At 53.2% G+C, this 20,048-nt stretch overlaps 1 protein-coding gene across 1 annotated transcript in view; it reads right to left on the bottom strand.

The window, feature by feature from the left end:
• Window positions 1–13,109: 13,109 nt before the first annotated feature.
• The window catches only part of DTX1 (deltex E3 ubiquitin ligase 1), a 48,324-nt gene continuing 41,385 nt past the window's right edge, over window positions 13,110–20,048 (bottom strand). Inside the window, exons 7-10 of the mRNA XM_044448951.1 lie at window positions 18,802–18,963; window positions 18,373–18,462; window positions 14,730–16,649; window positions 13,110–13,529 (exon numbers count right to left, since the gene is read on the bottom strand). Coding sequence (XP_044304886.1) covers window positions 16,425–16,649; window positions 18,373–18,462; window positions 18,802–18,963 — 477 coding nt within the window. The 3' untranslated portion in view covers window positions 13,110–13,529; window positions 14,730–16,424. The remainder of the gene's footprint in view (window positions 13,530–14,729; window positions 16,650–18,372; window positions 18,463–18,801; window positions 18,964–20,048) is intronic.

Raw genomic sequence — 20,048 nt, forward strand, 5'->3', positions numbered from 1 at the left:
AGTTTTGCCTTCTCATGATGTACCCAAAGTGAGACAGCCTCAGTTTTGTCATTTTTGCTTCCAGGGCAAGTTCTGGCTTGATTGGACCTCCTGTGTCTACTAAAAAGCAAAGCACAGGAGCAAAGGCAGGCATTCATGATCTTTCTGACACTTATACATATTTTTTCTGCGTTTATAAGCACTTTGCAAAATTATCTTGACAATTGGTGCACATAAAGCTCATCGTTATTATTCCCATATTGCAGGAGGCAAGACTGGCTGAGAAAGTTTGGGTTCCAACAGTTCTGCAAAGTTCTCCAGGACTGTTCTCGTTTTCCAGAGGGTGTGGGGGTGACTGTAGCATAGGGCCACCCTTCAGGGTAGCCCAGAACTGTTCATGTTTTAGGGACATGCAGCAGGGGCTGTGAAGTCAATTTCTGCAGCAGGGAAGTTCACAAAGGGGCAGGTGGGTTGCGGCCAGAAATCTGGCTTTAAGAGAACCTGCCCTTTGTAGCTCTTGCTGGAAGCCCAAGGGGAATCCTCCCCCCATTTTTTTCCTCTTTGGATTGGCCTTTGGCTGAGACAACGTGCCATGCGGCTCCACCAAAGTCGGGGTTTTCTCATATATGATAGAAGTAACGAACTCCCTCTTTGGAAGGCAGCTGAATCTTCACCCATGACCTGAAGAGCTGCGACCACCAATGGGTAATAGCTGAGCATGTTGCCCCCCCCCCCCGCATATTAAACATGACCTTCTCAACTCTGTAATGTTCTTTGGTCCAAAATGCCCTTGCAGGGATGAAAGGAGGCATAGAAGGAACTACGGATTTCAGCTGTGGGTGCAAAGATACTGCCTACACACAAAGTCTGACCTTTGGAAAACAACAGTGGATCTCAGGAGAAATGTCTACCTATCTTGGTAGATCTGGTGCCCAGATCTTATGGCCATTCACCAGATCTTACTAGAATTAATAGATCTATTGGGTTGCAAGCTGATGAGAAGTGGCTGATAATATGAAACGTACCGTGCTCAGCCCAGCTGTTCCAGAACCCCAAAACCCGATCAAACAGAATTTCATTTCTGCTTCTAACAGTACCTCCCACAGACTTTGCTGCTACTCACTAGAGGTGTCTCCCCTGACCTTGACTTCAGCTCCCATCATTCCCAGTCAGCACGACCAACAGCCCAGCATGCTAAGTTTGTAGTCTAAAGCATCCGAGGGCATCAGGCTGGGGAAGGCCCTTCTGGGGAAAACTCACCAATTTTTCCAAAATGAAGGAATTGGTCAAGTCCTGTGAAGTTGCCAATGTCATGATAAAAGCAGTGATGCTGTGAAATGCACAATCTGATATTCTATTGTGTTTGTAAATGTGAGGTTGTGTTTTTTTACTTGTTCCTAAGTGTGTGTTTTTATCCCTCACTCTAAATAAAGGTTTGTTGGAGTCAATTACGCTGTTTGAATATAATCGTCTTCTTCTGTTCTCAGCACAAGTTTCTAAAGATGCCATCTTATGCACGTGTGGATGGGTGTGTGTTGCGAATGTACAAGTGCACAAAGTGTGGCATCAGGCACAGCATTTCACACCCTCACAACTGCAGCTAACTGAAAAGCCAACACAAGCAAGTTTCTAATCCTTCCGGTGACAGTGAGTGTAAACTCGCAAAGACAGGAGCCATGCCTTCGTGAAAGACTGCATAAGAGTTTGGCTGGGTCCACAGTGAAACCTTTCTGAATTTCTTGTGTTGCCTTTTCTCACGATGCTAACAGGGTGCACAGCTGGGTTTTGTGTAAGCAGAACAGATTGTGTGAAATCAAATTGCAGGCATCCCCGTAATTTCCCAAGCACACACAAGTCTGCTGTTCTGAGCCACAGATGCTGGATTGGCTCAAATGTCTTTCGGTGTATTTCTGTATTTTCGGTGTGAGATGGGACACCTCCTCCTCCTCCCCCCACCCAGATTTCCCAGCGTTTTTTTGCTCCTTGCTGCACCCATCTCTGCTATACAGAGAGAGGCAGCTTCCTTCTCCCAAAAGCAGGAAGAGGCGTAATCTCTACCTGGCCCAAAAGCAGTGAAGCCTGAGACTCCACCTGGCACCCAGGAAAGGCAAGTGATTCTGCAGGGGCGGCTACCCCATGTGAAACATTAATTTTCCGATTCCCTGGATATGGTCAGGCAGCACGTCAAGAGAGCTGCTCTTTCCAAAGCAGCAAAGAGCAGTTCAATTTAGTGGTGTCACTACAAGGAAATCCACATTCCGCAAACGAACTATGGATTTCTTTTTGAAGGCCAGGATGTTGGATTAGGTTGGAGTTTCATCTCTTCCTTTACTGGTGTACCCAAAAAGAAAATAGGCACTCTCCTGATGTAAACAGCTTAAATATTCAGTTAGAGTGTCTTGGAATATATGGGAATAAAAATACCCATCCCACCCTCCAAAGTAAGGGGTGTGTAAGTTTTGGAGCTCAGGCCCCCCAGATACTCATTCCTGGGGCAGTGGATGGCTGTGAGATAATGATAATGCGGTCCGTTGTGCAGTGCCAGTGCTCCTATTTATTTATTTATTAGATTTATATCCCACCCTTTTCCCTTCCAAGGACTGCAAGGCAGCTTACAGAATTCTCCTTTAGTCTCCTTCTCACAACAACAGCCTTGAGAGGTAGGCAGGGCTGAGAGGTTGTGCCTGGCCCAAAGTCACCCAGTGGGCTCCATGGCTGAGTGGGGACTTGAACCCAAGGCTCCTGAGTTCCAGTCCTGCTCTCTTAACCACTACGCCACACTGACAAACCCCAAGAGAAGTGGATCCATGTCATCTCCACAGGAGCAAGTCTCTGTTAAAGCTTAGGGTCCAAACCAAGCAACCCCAAAATAGTCTGTGTTGCAACAGGGCTTGGATAAGCCATGTTCCTGTGCCACTTGCTGATGCTGATGCTCCGGGCACTAACCAGTAGGCACTGGTTGGAGCTGGCCTTTTGCTGGTTTAATTGGGATCCCGTTGAAAGCCTACCACTCCAGTTTATTTGCTTCTCCCAGGAAAAGAGATATTTGTGGATTTCAAGAGCAGTGACGGTGCTCTATTGTTCAGAGTTATGTTTAACTTTAAGGTAGGCAGATGGTGACTCATGCTTAGTCCAGAGGCAGGACTGAAATAGGCTTCCCCCGGGGCCGAGGGCGGGCTAGGACGCGTGAGTGGAAGCAGGTGCTTGCATCAAGAGGGGCACTAAGGAGGCCGGATGCCTGCCGGCAAGTTGGCCACCAGCCCGTCTTGATGAAGCCTGAGCTGAGCTCTGCGCCATGTCATGCTCCACACACACACACACACTGCTGCAGCAACCACGGAGTCCCACTGGGTGGCTTCTCTGGGGCTGGTGAGATTCAGCTTTGCTTAGCTAACCACGATTCTTGCCTTTGGAGTGCAGCCACGGCCACCAGACGTGGCTCTCCAGGGATGCCGATGGCACTGCAGCACGAAAGAGGCCCATCCCACCACCCACCCAGGTGCATGGGCAGCGGTGTCCCTTGAGGAAGCCTTAGGCCCGAGGGGTGAAGGCCCTCCCCCCCCGTCTCATACAAATGGCCGCTCTGTCTTGCATTCCTCCAGTTTGTTTGGGTCCAGCTTTCTGAACATGAGCTGAAGCCAAGCTCCCAAAGCTCCTTAGAGAGCCTGTAGCGTTGCTTTGTCTTGTGGCTGCAACATGCCAACAAAAAGCTGCATTGCAAAGAGACTGTCTGGCGTTTTGGAGCCGAAGGGCAAGAAGGGAAGGGCTGAGCTCAGACAGCTGGAACCCAAACAGGGAGCTTCTCCCCAGAATCCTGCTCTTTCCGTCATTCTGTGGGCTCAGGGTGCTTCCCACTGATGAAGGGCCAGCCTGCAAGACCTGTGCAAGTCCTGCGACTGGGCTGCTCACCTTTTCCAGCATCTTGCCGTGGGGTCAGGGACCACACAGAGCAACAGTTCTCCCTCCTCTCCTTCTTGGACCTGTCCTGCCCCTTCCGAACTGTCCCCCTAGTTCGCCTGGGAGCCTGTAGGCAGCACCCTAAGGGCGCTTCCAAGGCCTCTGCCTCCCCAGGTCCCCAGAACTCCCATCTTCTCTTCTTCATTCTCCTTCTTCTTCAGAATTCTGCTCATGGTGGCCCTGGGAAGCCCACCGAGAGTGGAAGTCAGCTTCGCTCACTGCAGAACCCCTCTTTCATGTGGGAGTAGACCACTCCTCCATCAGCCCAAAACGGTCCAGGCTGGCCACCACTCCCCAAGGCCTTCTTTCAGCCCTGCTTCTTGAGATACCAAGAACCAAAGCTGGAACGGGCAGGAAAAGTCCTGCGGCTGAGAGAAGGGTTCAGTGCTCAGCCTGCCTCAGGTCCCAAGCGTGATCCTCGGGTAGGGCTGGATGACGCACCTCTCTGATCCTGAGCAGCTGTTTCTAGTCTGTGTAGAGCAGGGGCGAACTGCTTGTGGCTTCAAATACTTGAATGTAGAGCTCCTGCGCTCTCCCACCAGCAAGGGCCAAAACATGGGAGCTGTAGGCCAAAACATGGAAGACTCCGAGTTGCCTACCCTGTACAGCAATTGTTCCTTGTGTATGGAAATGGACTGCCTTCACACCTGCCTGAAACTACATCATATCACTCATATCGCTTCAGTAGAGGTTTTCCAAGGTTTCCAAGAAGGGCTCTTCTCCCACCTAAGTGCTCAAGGCCTTTTAACAGGAGGCTTCGGGGCTTGAAGCTCTGCATGTGGAGTCAGTGCTCTGCCCCTGGGACATCCCTTTTGGAGGGACAGCCTGCTGGGGGCTGAAACTGGCCGCCGCTGTAGCAAAACGCAGAAGACGGAGTGGCAAACTTGGTTAGGGGAAACTTGGTCTCACCTCTCCATTGCTTGACCAAGAAGGTTGAGGCTGGCTTTGGGCTGGTTATTCTCAGTCTAACCAAGAACATGATGTTGTCGTGGAGGTAAGAGAGCAGAGAGAGAGCAGCTAGGTACACCACCTGAGCTCCCTGCAGGATGAAAGGGATGGCAGTTTGATAAGCGAATGTGTATCTATTCACTCCATCTTCTTTCTGGGGCCAGAACAGGACCCAGACTTGTTGGGCTGCTGCTTGGGCCCCAGTGCCCATACAGGATGGCCTTTGGATCTGCCCACTCTCTTGGCTACAGGTTCATGACAGTAGTGGTGGGGAAACCACCTGCCATTTTGATTTTCCCACAATGCCCCTGGTGCTTGACATAGCGTCATGCTGGAGTAGTGCATTCTGGGGAAATTAAAATGGGTCTGGCTTCTCAGGAGAGTTGGCAGCCAAGGCGCTGAGTGGCAAGCTGTGCACAGGGGAGGCGTTTCGGGGAATTCCACCCAGTGCCTTCATCCGGCTTGGAGGGGGCGCTGAGGGCACAATTCTGTGCATGCTAGACTGGAAAAAGGGCCCGCAATTCTCAGGATGCCCCAGGCAACCTTGAGAAGGTTCACACTTCATAAATGCAAATGTCAGTTTTGATCAGTGAAAGGTCAATGAGCTTTCGCTATGCAATGCTGCCAGTCAACATTCCATTTTCTTCTGAATGTGCAGACTTAGTGCTTCCTTCTTAAAACAAAACACAACACTGACATGTATTTAACTGCTACATTGCTGGTTTCTAGAAGGCAGGACCCTGCCTGAGACTTGGGGGAAATTTAATGAGTAAACACCTAATTCAGAAACAGAATATCAATGCCTTTATGTAATGTACTGTAGGTTTCAAATGGACATCCACACCTGGCCCCTTCACCCCACTCCCCATTCAAGATGGATTCGGTGGTATTTATGAGCTTTTGGAGAAAGCCGCAGAGGTGGGGAATGGGAGGGACAGTCATGCTGCCTTTAAACTTCTCAGTTGCTTTATATGTGGTCACCAACACACATGACTCCAGAGACGATGCTCTTTTCTGCTCTGGGGAGGTTGGCAGAAGCCCAAGTTCTTCACCCTGTTAGAGCAAAATCCAGCAGAAGGTGGGTTGCCAGATATTCCTGGACATCACCTCCCAGTGATCCTGCCCATTGGCCCTGCTAGTGAAGTCTAGTTGGGTCATTCTACCTGCGGTCCATCACTGGCCACGCTTCCCTTGTTCAAGAGGGGTAATGAGAGGAGGAATGCCCACTCCAGATAGGTCAAACTGAGCAAAGCATGCCAATTTTGAATCATGGAGTCCTAGAAGAGTAGAGTTGGAAGGGGCTTATAAGGTTCAACCCCCTGCGCAATGCAGCACCTCAAGGCTTAACACAGCCTTCTCTCAACCTGGGACCCCATGAGATGTGTTGCATTACAACTCCCATCTTCCCCAGGCAGCCCAGCCCAGCGTGGCTGGGGGACACCCGTTTGGGAGGGTCTAATGAGAGCAGACCTCCAGATGCAGAGTCATTGCGTTGGGTGGCAAGTGGAGTTGGCAAGGGGGGTGGAAGGCCATTTTGCGTGGGGGTGGGAAGCCTCTGGCCCACCAGATATTTTGGCCCAGGCCTGCCCAGGCCAGCAGAGCTGATGGTGAAGTGCCAGGGGAGCCATAGGCCAGATTAGGGAGGCTGTACAATGACCTCACCTGGCCCACTTAGGCATGTTTGTGCCAACATGGCCATGCTGGCTGGGAATTATGGGAGTTGCCATCTGCACCTGGAGGACAGCAGAGTGGTGAGCCCACCTGCTCCTGCCATCAGCATGGAGCTCAGGAGTCCACCTTTTCTGTCTGTGCCCAGCCACCTTTTCTTGAACTTGAAGTCCTACCCGAATGCGGGGTTGGACCCAACGGCCTTCTTGGACCCTTCCAATTCCAGGATTTGATGAACTGAGCTGTGATTCCTGGACCCTGTAGGCACACTGCTTTCAGACGCAGCTTTCTGGGCGTCCGGCAGCCATCTTGATGGCCATCGTCCAAAACCAAGATGGTGGATGGAATCAAACCAAAGCTCCTTCTAGCAATGCGGTTCTTTGCTTGGGAATTAAAAACATGAAATGAAGTACAACACAGAAGGAGCACTTGAATTCCACATTTACTGCATAAATTTGTAAAGATATCAACACATGCCGAGCATGAACACAGAGAAAGAGAGAAAGACACACACAAAGGAAATTACAAAGCCCTTAGGGGTGTCCCAACAGGAACCTCGACTGACCCATGCTATGATTGCGGCAAGATTCTCCCCCTTTCCACCAGTAGCTCCACTTAGAGCTGGACGTATGAGGACATAACAGATTCCAACACAATCTGTGCCTCCCTCAGACTCAAACCTTCTCCCTTCTATAACTGTTGGGTGGGAAAGGCATGGTTTTAGGCCACTGTGGAGTTTATTTGTGCTTCCCCAAATAAACTCCAGGTCTGAAGAGACCCACGATGGGGGAACCTTCTACGTCTTAAGACTTGGTCTTAAAACCCACTTCATTACCCACAACTTTTTAGCACCACCACCTCCCATCTCTGCCTCTGCCCTGCTTTAAAGAAACCTGTTTCACAATGATGCCATTCAGACAATATGATAACCTCCACTCAAAGGATGAGAGTGAATTGTTTTCGAACCATGGGCTGTTGTTGAAATGTGGCTTCTTGTGTCATCTGCACCCAGCTGAGATAACAAACCATGGTGAACAACCCAACAAGAAGCCATGGGTTCTCTTCCTTGGTTGTTTGTAGTTAAGAAGCCATGGCTAGGTCCGGACAACATGAGAACCTGCAATTCAGCCGTGTTGTCTGAACCCCGTCAATATGATTTAAAGGAGAGGAGTAGTGGCCTTTTCTAAGCCACCAAGAAAATGCTGCTGATGCTCCACTCAGTCCAAACCACAGACACTCTGATGCTCAGCAAGCCATGCACCCCCTCCATCAAGCTTTCAAGGAAACTTTTACAGCTCCTGGTGATGCCACTATTAAACTTCATGTCCTTACTAGATACCTGATGGAACCTCCACAATTTGGAAGAAGACCACAAACAGTGAAGTCTGGAACTCTTCACTGATTTGTTGAAATATGCTAAATTCATGTATCTGAACTCACCCAAGGGTGGCTTCTCCAGATAAACAGGTTCTGCTAGATTCTGCCATCTGCGGTCTGTGGACAACAAAACTCTCTGAGAAAAATCACTTATTAGTATTAGGGATGTATGGATTTTGCTAAATCCATTCTATTTGCATTTTGTGTATTGTCAAGCATCTTATCGTGCTGTCATTCACTCATTGCTGGTATGACATTTATTTTTCCAGAATTTCATTCTACTTGCACTAATACACATTAGCATTAATGCACATTTTAGCACTAATGTGCATTTTAGCACAAATCCAGTCCACTGAATCCACATGGCTCAGACAAAGCTGGAAGGTTGGATTGACAGAAATCTGGACTCGGTTGAATCAGTTGTAGGTTTTTTTCTTTTTCTAAGTCCCTAAGAATATCTACTTAAAACCTTCCTACATCACATTAGATGGGTGAAGGCTGGATGCAACTTCTCCCAGTTGTTTATTGCTGCCCAAAAGGAGTGCTGCATTCCACAACGAGGAAAAGAACTGGATGGGGATGAACCCAAAAGGAGCAACCATGCTTTAAGGGTGGGAAATGGATCTAGGAGCTGGATAGGAGAGCAGGTAGAGGAGAACGAAGGAAAGGTGGCTGCTCTTCCTACATGGGCTGGGCCTTTGACGAGCAGTTCTGTGGCACCTGGGCATGCGTCCGCGCCTTCTGGCTGCGGGTACAGAACCTCTTTCAGGGTAAATTTCATTTTAGAGAAGCTTTCAGGCAGTGGGCAAGGCTGAAGGGGAAACATAGCATGAAGGCATGCCAAAATCGGCTGGCTGGCCGGCATTTATTGGCAGTAGGCTCTTAGAGCTGGGAGCTAGGCATGTCTGCCTTTACACATGTGGGAAAAGCTGCCCCAAAGCCCAGAAGCCTCACAACAGTCGGTGGTTGGTGGAAGGGAGAGGGGTGAAGTGCTGCATCTGTGGCAGGCTGGAGAGACGGACTGGGAGCCCGAGGGGGCTCGCTTGAACCCCAGGCCTGAGGCTCGGCACCACAGCCCCACACACTGGGGCGCGATGATTTGGCTACCAAAGACATTCTGCGTTGCCCAAAGACAACTGGAACGGCACTTCAGCCTAGGGAGGGTCCCCTTGTGAGCTGCTGGCTTCCGGGATTGAGTGGCCCGTCCTTTGGCGCCCCGGGCAGGGCAGGCTCTAGGGCCCCAGGTGGCTGCCGAACTGGACCCCTTCCTGTGCCATTGGCCATTCCAGGAAGGCTATCCGACCGCAGGCACTGGGCTGCCGCCATCTTATCACCTTCCCCACAATCGTGCAGAGCAGGAGGAAGCCAACCGGGCGGGAGGGGCCCCCGCAGGGGCTGCTGGAGGCCTGAGAACGTTGCATGGCGGCTTCAGACCACCCCCGGGGAGCGATCCGGGAACCGTGTGGATCAAGGTCCCAGTTCAGCGATGCGCACGCCCAGACCTCACGGGCCCCCGTGTGACTGGCAGGTGGCACGAAGCCTTCCCATTGGTCAGGCCTGGCGTACACACAAAACCTCCCTGCCTTTGCAGGGCCGACAGAGTGGGGACCCCAGCCCCTCACTGCCCATTCCCAGCTCTAGCTCCAGTCAGAGCGGAAGGTGGGGGGAGCTGCTCTTGGGAAAAGCACCCATTTCGGGACAGCACTGGCTGGGGTCCCTCTCCTACCTGGCCCGGACATCCAAGGGGCTGTCCAGACAAGACCGTGGGCTGCCGCTGTCGTACCACAGCGGGTCCTGCCTCAAGCTCATCCCATGCTCCGTGGCAGGTGGAGGGCAAAGCTGCTGGGCGGGGGAGTCTGGGGTTCTGCTGCAAGAGACCCCATGGCTCCCCATGTGGGCTGGCCCGATTGCCGCAGGGCGTGGGGTCCGGCGGCAAGCCCCTCCCCCCAGCCTCTCCTCCTGAGCTGCCCAGCATGACTAAGATCCGGGGGCACAAAGCCTTTGTCCTGCCGGCCATCAAAGAGAGGGCCAGACAAGTGAAAATCCGCAGGATATTCTGCAGTATTTATCCTTGGCCCAACCAGAGCCGTCTGGGTTCTGGGGTCCCTGTCTTTGGTCCTGCAGGCAGATGCCCTAGTTGAGGCTTCAGCCTGCTCTGCACACCGAAACGAACTAAAATGGCCCCTTCGAGTTGTGGTCCTGTGAGCCTTTTTCCGCAAATTTCAATTTCAGAGAAGTGTTGGGGGATGGGAGCATCTTGCAGTGGTGGGCCGGGCCAAAAGCAAAAGAGGGCAGGGCCAAAAGGCAAACAACACCAGCCTATTTTAGCTTACAGCTCTTGCTGCTTGTAAAGAAGGAGGCATTTCAACCTTTGGGGATGGGGGAAAAGCTGTGCAAAAGCTAAGAAAAGCACCAAGGATCAGCAGCTGGGCAAAAGGGGGTGGCGCATGGGACCCCTGTTGAAGCCCCAGGGGACTAGACAGCAGCCCCCAAGAGTGGGGTTGAGCTGCTGGTCCAAGGTTCTGCACCTCTGCGCGCAAGCCCATTCTGCGCATGTTCAGGGGCACTGTGCACCTTTGCCTCTGGCAACAAATTATCTTGGGCCAGTCCTGAGCATTGCATCTCACGAACATGGCAACAGAGCACTGGGACTTGCCCGAGACTTTTTGGCGACCAGACAGAAGAATTCAGCAAGCCCTGGCTTTCTCCCAGGCTCACAAGGAGGACCCCTTGCTCAACAAGAATGCGCCCACTTGACATGCAGAAGGTCCAACAGTCAATGCCCGGTATCTCCAACGAAAGGAAGAAAACCCTTCTCAGCTCGGGACCCGGGAATGCCACAGCCCATCAGAGCAGCCTGCACAAGCCACCAATCTGCACACACAGAAAATGGTTTCTTATGTTGCTAACAGCTGCCCCAACTTTCCCGGGATGTGTAGCTCCTTATCAAGTCTCTGGCATCACTGCTTTCCACGAGAGCAAACGCCTTTTAGGAATGCCAGAGAAAGTCATTTTGCTAGATCAGGAGCGATAGGGCTTGCCGAAGAACCTCTTCTAAAAGTTGTATCAAAGCAGTAACAAATCATGTGAATGTGCCAAAGTTACTTTTATCAACACCCCCAAAAATCTTCCATATAAGGTTGAGCTGCTTTGTGGTCCATCCTGCGAATTCCTTACACACATCACGTGTGTGCAAAGAGTTGAATTTGACACTAGCTAGTCTCAGGGTTGGAAGCTGGTGCCCCAGCTGGGTAGAAACTATTCTATTTTGGAATGCAACCAGGATTTCAGCCCGTTCTGAACAAGAATGGGAAGTTGGCATCCTTGACTCTTTCCTCACCTCCCTCTCCCCAAGAAATGAATTTAAGACTGCATTTAGAGAAATAGCTAGTCAGCAAAAAAGCTGAACCACACTCCTCGAATTGGCGTACGCTCCACTTTGATAAGGGTGCAGTCAACTGTACAATTCCACTCTGCCTACCTTGCAGTCCAAATTATCCTAGAAAAGCTTTACCAGGTACTGCTGCGGAATGTGAAAAAGTGCCAACAAGGAAGTTGGTGAGCCAGGAGAACTGTGGCAGTAAATCAAGGGTGAGCAAGTTAGGGCCCAGCAGATTTTTGAGTCTACACCTCCCATCAAACCTTGCCAGCATAACCAGAGGAGAGGGATCATGGGTGTTGTAGGCCAAAACCCCTGGATCTGGGTTTGTGTTTGGCTGATCCTCAAGAATTCTGAGGACAAACCCATAAAGGAAGATGCCAACTGCATCTTTTGTTCTGTGCCATCAACTCATGGCAACCCTATGAACGACAGCCATCCAAAACGTCCTGTCCAGGACAGGCCCATTCTGAATTCCAAGTTCAGGACTGTGGGTTCCTGCATGGAGCCCAGTCATGCGGTCTTCCCTTTCGTCTGCTGCTTTCAACATCCCATGCATGATTGTCTTTTGTAAGGAGTCTTGCTTGCCCATAGCAGGACAGCCTCAGGTCCTGGCTTGATTTGACCTAGGATCAACTTGTTTGTCTTCCGTCAGCCCAGGATCTTCACAAAGCTGCCCTCCAGTACTACGTTTTGGAAACATCCATTTTCTTCCTGCCCACTTTCTTCACTGACCTGCTTTCACACCCATATGTGGTGATCGGGGACACAAATGGGTGGGTGATCGTGGCCCTGGTGAAGTGTTCTTGTCTTGATCTTCTCCAGTTCTTCTTCGTTGCCCTTTCAAGCCTCAGTCTTCTTCTGAATGGATCGAGGACTTCTTCTCAGGGAGCCTTTACCCAAAGCAGGCACATGGGCCATATCTCTGCGATGGGATCGCAGTCTTAACTCACGGCAGCAACAGGGCATGGCAAGAGCAGGAACTCACTCAGAAGCACATCGGGCTGACTCCTCCAACGATGGGCGATTCTAACACATTCTAACAATGGGCTTTTTTCAGATGCATCAACAAAGGTGAACCTGCCCCGAGTTTCAGAAAAAAGGCGGGTGTCTCAACTTGCCAGAATTTGGGAGTGCACAGGGAAAAGGGAGCGGGGGAGGAAGAACAGCCCTGTTCAGTCGGCTAAGAAGCAGTGCACCAAAGCCAATTCCAAACGCAGCACAAGGCTGTCCTGGGGGTTATTTCTAAAAGAACAGGAGCTACTGATGGGAACCTTTGCCTAACACGCAGATGTGTGTCTGCAGTCGCACAGTGATGAGAGAAAGGCACTTTGCACACCCTCAGAGGCACTCCCCTTCATTGTGATTCTCCCCCACCCATTCCAGGGTCTAAATCTTGCCACAGACACCCACCTACCCACAAAAACTGTGTGTGTGTGTGTGTGTGGGGGGGGGGGGTCCAGCGAGAAAGCACAATGCTAAGCTCTGCTTGCTGATCCCCATGCGTGGGAATGTCTGGGGGGCAGGCGGAGGGCACCCGGTGGGGCAGTTTGACAAGGGGGACTGGCAGGTGCAGGTGCACCAGCCAGGGGTGGAGGTGGACAGGAGAAACGGCAGCTGCTTGCTGGTGCTAAAAGCCACAGATGGAAACCCCCAGGCCCCGGGACTTTGGATGAGGAGTTAGAGAAGACTCAACCTGGGCTCCCGACGTCAACCCTTTATCAATCGACTTGTGCAAACACAAGCGCACGCGGCTTCCCACCTCCTTCCATCTTTTAAAAACTGTGATTGTACCCAAAGCAGCTGTTAGGGGGTTTATTTGTTTGTTAACATATATAGACTGCTTCATAGCTCAGAGGGCTCTCTGGGTGGTTTGCAATAAAAGACAGTAAGATCCACAGTAGCTGTAATTCTTGGCGTCATTCCTACCAAAGGGGCTGGCGCCCGAAGGCAGGTTGAATGGGCGCTGAACGTGGGCCCAACAGGCAATGTCCTTTGATGCTTCTGTTCAGCATCACCCGGGGCGCCACCTGCTGAAGAAGAATGTCTTTGGGGAATCCCACCAGTGGGGTCTTTCCTGGTCTTGCTCTTTCTCCTTCTTTCTGGCTGCGTTCACAGGACCCCTGCCAAAAATGGTGACGGTCGTACAGAGGTGTGGCCTCCATATCCAGCATTCGGAGGGTCTGAATTCCATTTCAGAGAAGCCGGTGGGGGGCATATTCTGGCAAGGGGTGGGACGGAAGGTTAAGGGAGTGGGGGCCAAAAGACAACCCTCCCCTGCAAGTGATTGTGGCTTGAAACTCTGGCTTGAAAGTTCCAACCTTTTAGAATAGGGGGAAAGAACTGCACAAAAGCTGGGGAACTACCCAGAGACTGGCTGCCGGGGGTGAGGCTAGCGGGGCACTCTGAGGGTGCAGGATCCAGCCCCCAAGCTTCCTCTTCCCCTCCCCTGGCCCTGCAGAGGCCTGTGCCTTCCCACCTTGCATTCTGGGCTTGCCGCCACTGGAAGGAGGGGTGAACATGACGCACACGAACCATTCATGGGGGGCGGGGGGGGGGCAGACACAGGGCTACATCTTTGGTGCTGATGCACAGCCAGTGCTCTGCCAGATCACTGGTTCTGTGGATGCGCAGCCGGGCGGCCCGGTCTGAGGGAGGCTGTTCCAGGAGCACCGCCACCACACCCCTCCAGGCGTGCCTGGGCTGAGGACGGAGCGCTTGACCAGAGAAGGTGGAAGAGGGCCGTTGGCTGCTGCTCGAGCATCGCTTCGATGTTCAGCCGCCAGGCACCGAGCAGCGGGCCATATCTGGACCCCGAAAGCTCGTGCGCAGGCCCGCGTTCTTGCAGGTCTTGTCTAGCTGCCTCGAAAGATAAGCCATCCTTGCTGCCTTTGGATCTCTCCCACGGAGAAAGCAATCCATACTGTTGCTCCCTTCTCGTTTTGGCATCGCAGCGGCCAGGCAGGGGCCGAAGCTGTGCCGAGACGGAACGCATTCCCCAATTCAGTTCCCCCTTCCTGCTTTCTCAAATCTGGGCCTGATGGCAGAAGAACCAAAACAAAAGCCTTACTCCACAGGTTGGGGCAGAGAAGCCTCACCCACCGCCTTGCCCAGCACCCACCCCAGGCTCCTCCTGCTGCCGTTATTCCGCCCTGACCTTGGGTCCTGCGGGTCCTCAGCAAAAACAAACCAGCCAGTGCCCCTCCGTCCTGCCCTTCAGGCAGCTGCCGAATTATGCATGGCAGGAATGTGGACGGCGCCTTGGAGCAAGACGGGCACTGACCGAACCCTCCCGACTGCACAGCTGCTCAGAGGAGGCCTTATGCAGCACAGTGCCGAGCCTGCCTGTGAATCCAGCCCCGAAGGGCCCCTCTCCCCTCCCACCCTGTCCCTCCTGCTTGATCTGCGGGCAGCCCAGTACCTTGGAATCTGTGCACGGCATGGGAGCCAGCACAGTGTAAGACAGAACAGGTGTGCCAGGGAGGGGAAGATGCACCGGTGAAAATTCTCCCCTTGGTGCAACAGTAAGAAGGCATCCGATGCCTTCGAGCCCGGCTGGTCTTCTGCACAGGAAAGATCCCCGTTCTTGCCATTGTTCCAGGAGGAGAATGTGGGGGGAGCACCCCCCCCCATGCCATGCAGCGTGGCAAGAGATCCTTTGCACAGGAGACCGGCAGCTCCAGGACAGGGGGAAATCTAAGGGCTCTCCCAGCAAGCTGAACGTTTGCTCTGACCACTGAGCTCAGCCAGCGCAAACGGTGTGGAAGGCAGACCTTGGGAGCGCTTCCCCCGTCTTGCAAAGTGCCAGGCCACCCGCACCCACTGCAGCCAAGCTCAGAGGAGCAGGGCTGCCCGGGTGGCAAGCTGGCATCAGTGTCCCTGCTAAGGAGGAGGAGCCAGATGTGCCCCTGGGAAGTCCCGGTGCCACGACGCCACGGCTGCCGAGCCAGACCACACCGGCTTCTTGCAGAGAGAGGTGAGGCTGAATGGCCACGGGGCAGACAGGCAGGAGAGCCTGCGGAGGCGTGGCTGGGGGGGGGGGGGGACAGACTGCAGGAAAAGCAGTGCATCAAGCATCCCATCTGCCTGGGCCGCAAGGCCAAGGGGGCATTGCATGCGGCCGGCCCAGCCCTCCCCAGGCCCTGCCACGGCTCCCCACGAAAGCAAGGCAAAGCAAGGCTGGGAAGCAGAGCAGCGCCCCGTGAAGGTTCTCGGGGGTGCGATTTGGCATCCCAGGGGGTGCGTGGCAGTTTTCCAGCCCAGCGGGCAGCAAAATTAATGCATCGGTGATCTCAGCTGTGCCGGAGAGGGGAGCCGGCCCTCCGAGCACAGATGTGGCCCTTGCCTGGCATGTGGGGAGAAGGGACTGGCTGCTTTCCCATTCCGTCTTGCGGTGACCTTCACAGGAGAAGGCATCCCAGGCCGTGGGGCAAGAACCCAGAGCTGGCACGGCGGTGCGTCTGTCTTTGCCCCTTCTAGCCTCAAACCGGAGGTGCTCCCAGCCGCCTGCCGGCCGAGCGACAAAAGGGAGGCACGAGAGATGCGACAGCAGCCGCGGGTGAGAGGACGGGTGGCCAGAGCTTGCACCACGGGCTTTGCAGCTGTCCTGTTACATCCGACTTGCTGTACAGACCTGCAGGTACCGCACAGCCATCGTAGGGGCACACGTACACAGTCGGGTCAAGAGGAAGATGGTGGGCAGCCAAGAATATATGTGTGAATATATCAAAAGGGAAAAGAGGACGGCGGAGCACACGCGTCCGTTGCTCACTTGCACAGGTTTGGGTGGTCTTCCCACTGCTGCTTCGACAGAGAAAGAGGGCTAGCGAGGCAGTCCCGGTCCGGGGGGGAGAGCGGTCCCCTGAGCGGGGATTTCCTTGGCCAGCCCCGCAATGCTGTGTGAACGTCACCCGAAGTCAAGGCAGCAGAAGCGACATGAGAAGGCGACGAGATCTATCCTGAACGCTGGTGGAGAGCCGAATCGACAAACGGACAGACACACACACGGACAGACGGAAGGACGGACAGACGGATGGACGGACGGACGCAGGCAGTGTTCACGCTTCCACGCAGCACATGGCAAAATGTGGGCGGGAGACGGGGGAGCAGAGAAGCCTCAGTCCTTCAGGCTGGGTTCCAAGACCCCCTGGGCCGTCAGTTCGGCCAGGACATTGTCCAGGTAGTTCGGGTCGGGATAGCCGTGGCCGGTGAGGTTGGAGCCGAACTCGGTCTTGTGGTGGATCTCATTCCACACCACTGTGTCGGACTCGCCTGTCGTATTGGACGTGCCGATGGTAAAGATGAGCCGGCGTTCCCAGGCTGTGATCAGGAGCTTCAGGATCTGGGGGACAGAGCAGAGGGGTAACGCTAATGCTAATGATATACTTGACGCCAAGGTGGTAACTTGACAGCTGCTGTGGCTTGTTTCTATTTATTTATTTAGAAACACAGAAACAGAGCGAGTCAGAAGGGGTCTCCCGGGCCATCTAGTCTGACCCCCAGCTCCAACCGGCTCTGCTCACGACATGCCCATCATGCGCATGTCCAGCCTATCCTTGAACACCCTCTCTGATGGGGCCTCAGCGACCACCCGGGGAAGCCCATTCCATACCCTCGGGGTCCTAACTGTCAGGAAGTGCTTCCTGGCATCTAAATGGAACCTTGGTTCCCATTTGATTTATATCCTGCTTTTTGTTTCTTCCTTTGAAGAACCCAAGGCACTTTTCATCATTCTCCTCCTCTGGCTCTCAATCTTATCCCCACAACAACAACAACCCTGTGAGGTGGGCTGGGCTGAGAGTCTGTGACTGGCCCAAAGTCACCCAGTTGGCTCCATGGCTGAGCGGGGACTGGAACCCAGATCTCCCGAGTCCAGACCCAGTCCCCACTCTTACCCATCACTCCACCGCTGACCTTCTATTTTAGCCAATGGATGGTCTCCTGACCAGAAACAGAAATTCAGCGTAAGACAGGAAGGCCCCTATCTGGCCCCGGGCTGCTCCCCAGAAGACCACGCTCCTTTCCTTGGCCCCGCCCCTCAAGGAGGAGGAGCTTGATCTTGCAGTGAGCTGGTATGTTGGCTCCGCCCCTTTCCCCCCCAAGATCTTCACTGAACTAGAACCCCCCCCCCCCCCAGGCTAGAAGAGGGTCAGCACCTCTGGTGGGAAGATTCAGCCTCTTGCCTGCCATGCCGCTTCCCTGCCTTCCTCAGAGTGACCCTATAAAGGCAGGGGGGCGACCAGGGTGGCCGAAAGCAAGGGATTATGGGAACCGTAGGCCAAAACATCTGGAGGGCCGCCAGTTGCCCATCCCTGCATGAGCCTCAGGCGGGAACCTCCCACGAGAGCTCACTGCAGCTTCCAGATAACCCATTTGGAAGGGGTGGATGCTGCATTCAGGTCAAGGGTGACCCCCCCCGCCCCGTGTTTCCTACACCTCGCACTTCCATCTGTGTCTCCCTCACTCTGCAGGAGGAATTTTAAGTTTCCACAACAGCATACACACCCCTGCACACTTAGCGTCACGTGCATTGGGTCTTCCAGCTTAGACTTCAGGCACACGTACATGTACCCACCCCACCGGGTGCAGTGTGGGGTTTTTGCCTCAGGCATCAAAATATCTTGGGCCAGCCATCCTACAAACTAAGGACTGTGTTGCCAGGCATAGGATCTTGACCCCAGAGAGCTGGGGACAGGCAGCTCCTGTCCTGGGAGGTGAACTTACACACACACACACACACACACACATATGTGGATCAGTTGAGTTCACTCTCACTCACTGAACCCAAAACCCGTGTCTGCTTTCCGTTTTTTTCATTTCCTTCATTTTGCTTTCGATGCCTCCTAAATCATGCCATGCGTCTCGCAGAATATGAGATCAGGAATCCTGAGTATCTTGAACTTCTTTTCCTTCTTAAAAAATATTGGCATGTTTCTAGTCATTATGAGTTCAGGCAAGCAAGCAGAAAACAGGCGGCAAGCAGAGAACCAGCGAGAGGTTACGCACAATTTCTAGAGAGGTATTTGGAAAAGCACACAGTTCCAGTACAGAGTGCAAAATGCTACCTTTCGGCCTTTCTCGTTGTCGGGAAGGTAGCAGTGGCGTGGAAAGCCTCGCGCAGTGAACTTCTTCCCGGGATTTGGGTGCTCTGGGCCCTGGTGAAGCGAGAGGTCAGCATTAAGTGCTCCATCAGCAGAGATTATAAGAGGAGGAAAATGCCCCTTCTCGTCACAAGCTTGTTTTGTGAGTCCTGGCAGCTTGCAGTGTTGCCGAGAATGGATTAATGGATGCAGCTTTCCCCACTACTGTTGCATGATGATGAGAGAAGTGGCACCAGCCAGAATTCTCTCCAGGAAATCTTGGGACAAGCAAGTGGCCTTTCAAGGGGTCTAGAGACTTCCAAAGCAAAAAGGACTTGAGCCCCCTCCCCCGTGCATATTCCCATGGCTCTGGCCTTGCAAGTCTTTCCCTCCTTCATGCTCCACCTCTCTCACCTGGATCCCTGTTGGAATATCATACACGATGCGGATGGTTTTGCAATCCAAATAGCCAGGGAGTGAGTGTGGGATAATGTGGAACTCCATCTTCCCAGGAGGCTGAGTCCCCGTCTTCTCCCCATAGATGGCCTTACATGTGGGGCACTGCAGGCTGCCATCCTGCCAAGCAGAAGAAAGTAGATGGGGGCCAGAAATAGAGCGACGGAGGAACATTCCTCCTCTGGGGCCTTTCCCGCCACAGGCACGGGGTGCCAAACGGCAGCCCAGTTTCAGTGTTGCAAAGATCGAAGGAGCAGCAGAACGGGGCTCGCAGGGACGCCATGCCAACGCGCCTGCATTTATGCCCTTGGCCACCTTTGCTCAGAGGCCCCTGCTCCCACCAGGCCTGGCTGCAATTCCTACAGCAGCTGGTGAGCAGAATGAATTTGCCCAGCAGCAACCGATTCTTCCTCATTGTGACATAAACTATTTTAAGGTGGCAGTTTAGACCCATTAGTCTGCAAAAGGGCTGCTCCTGCTGGAGATGGAAACATTATGGCTAGCTTATTTTAGACTTTCTGTGGGGTTCTGGCTATGGGGACTGTTCCAAAGAGTGCCCACAATTCAGAATTTGCAGCCATAGCAGGACTGAGATTTCCACATGGGCTTGTGGACCATGAAAGCCATCGCATGGTCTACTCCCAGGATGCAGAACCCCAGGTCCTGAGGGCCAAATCCAGCTCTCTTGGGAATCCACACCTGGTGTCAGGAGTTACCCAGAGGGTCATTCCTCCTCATTCCCTGCGGAGTCTCTGGAGGAGAAAGTTTTGCCACTACCTGTTCCCTGGACTTTTCACCTGGAAGCTGGGCATGCCATCTGGGACCTTCTTACACAGGTGCACCGTGGCTCTTTCCCACCACCTCTGGCATCCCTAGTTATTTGAACACCAAACCTAGTGACCTTTGAGGATCAGAGACCCCGAGAGCCACTGGGTGAAGGGCAAACGAAACGTTCTCTTTAGCACACTGTGCAGAGTGAGGCACGCTGGACCTCTTTCCTCCCTTGCCAGCAAGCGGGGCCTCGATTTGGATCAGGGTGACAGCTCTTCAGAAGAAGAGACGTTAAGCTTCCCTCCTGGTCTCCATTCCAAAATTTCACCCCCAATCCACATGGATGAAGGGAAAAGGGAAAGGGAAAGGAAAAGGAAAAGGAAAAGAGGGAAGGGAAGGGAAGGGAAGGGAAGGGAAGGGAAGGGAAGGGAAGG

The sequence above is a fragment of the Varanus komodoensis genome, unplaced genomic scaffold, assembly GCF_004798865.1.
Source record: "Varanus komodoensis strain SLA01 unplaced genomic scaffold, ASM479886v1 scaffold56, whole genome shotgun sequence".
NCBI classification, from domain to species: Eukaryota; Metazoa; Chordata; class Lepidosauria; order Squamata; family Varanidae; genus Varanus; species Varanus komodoensis.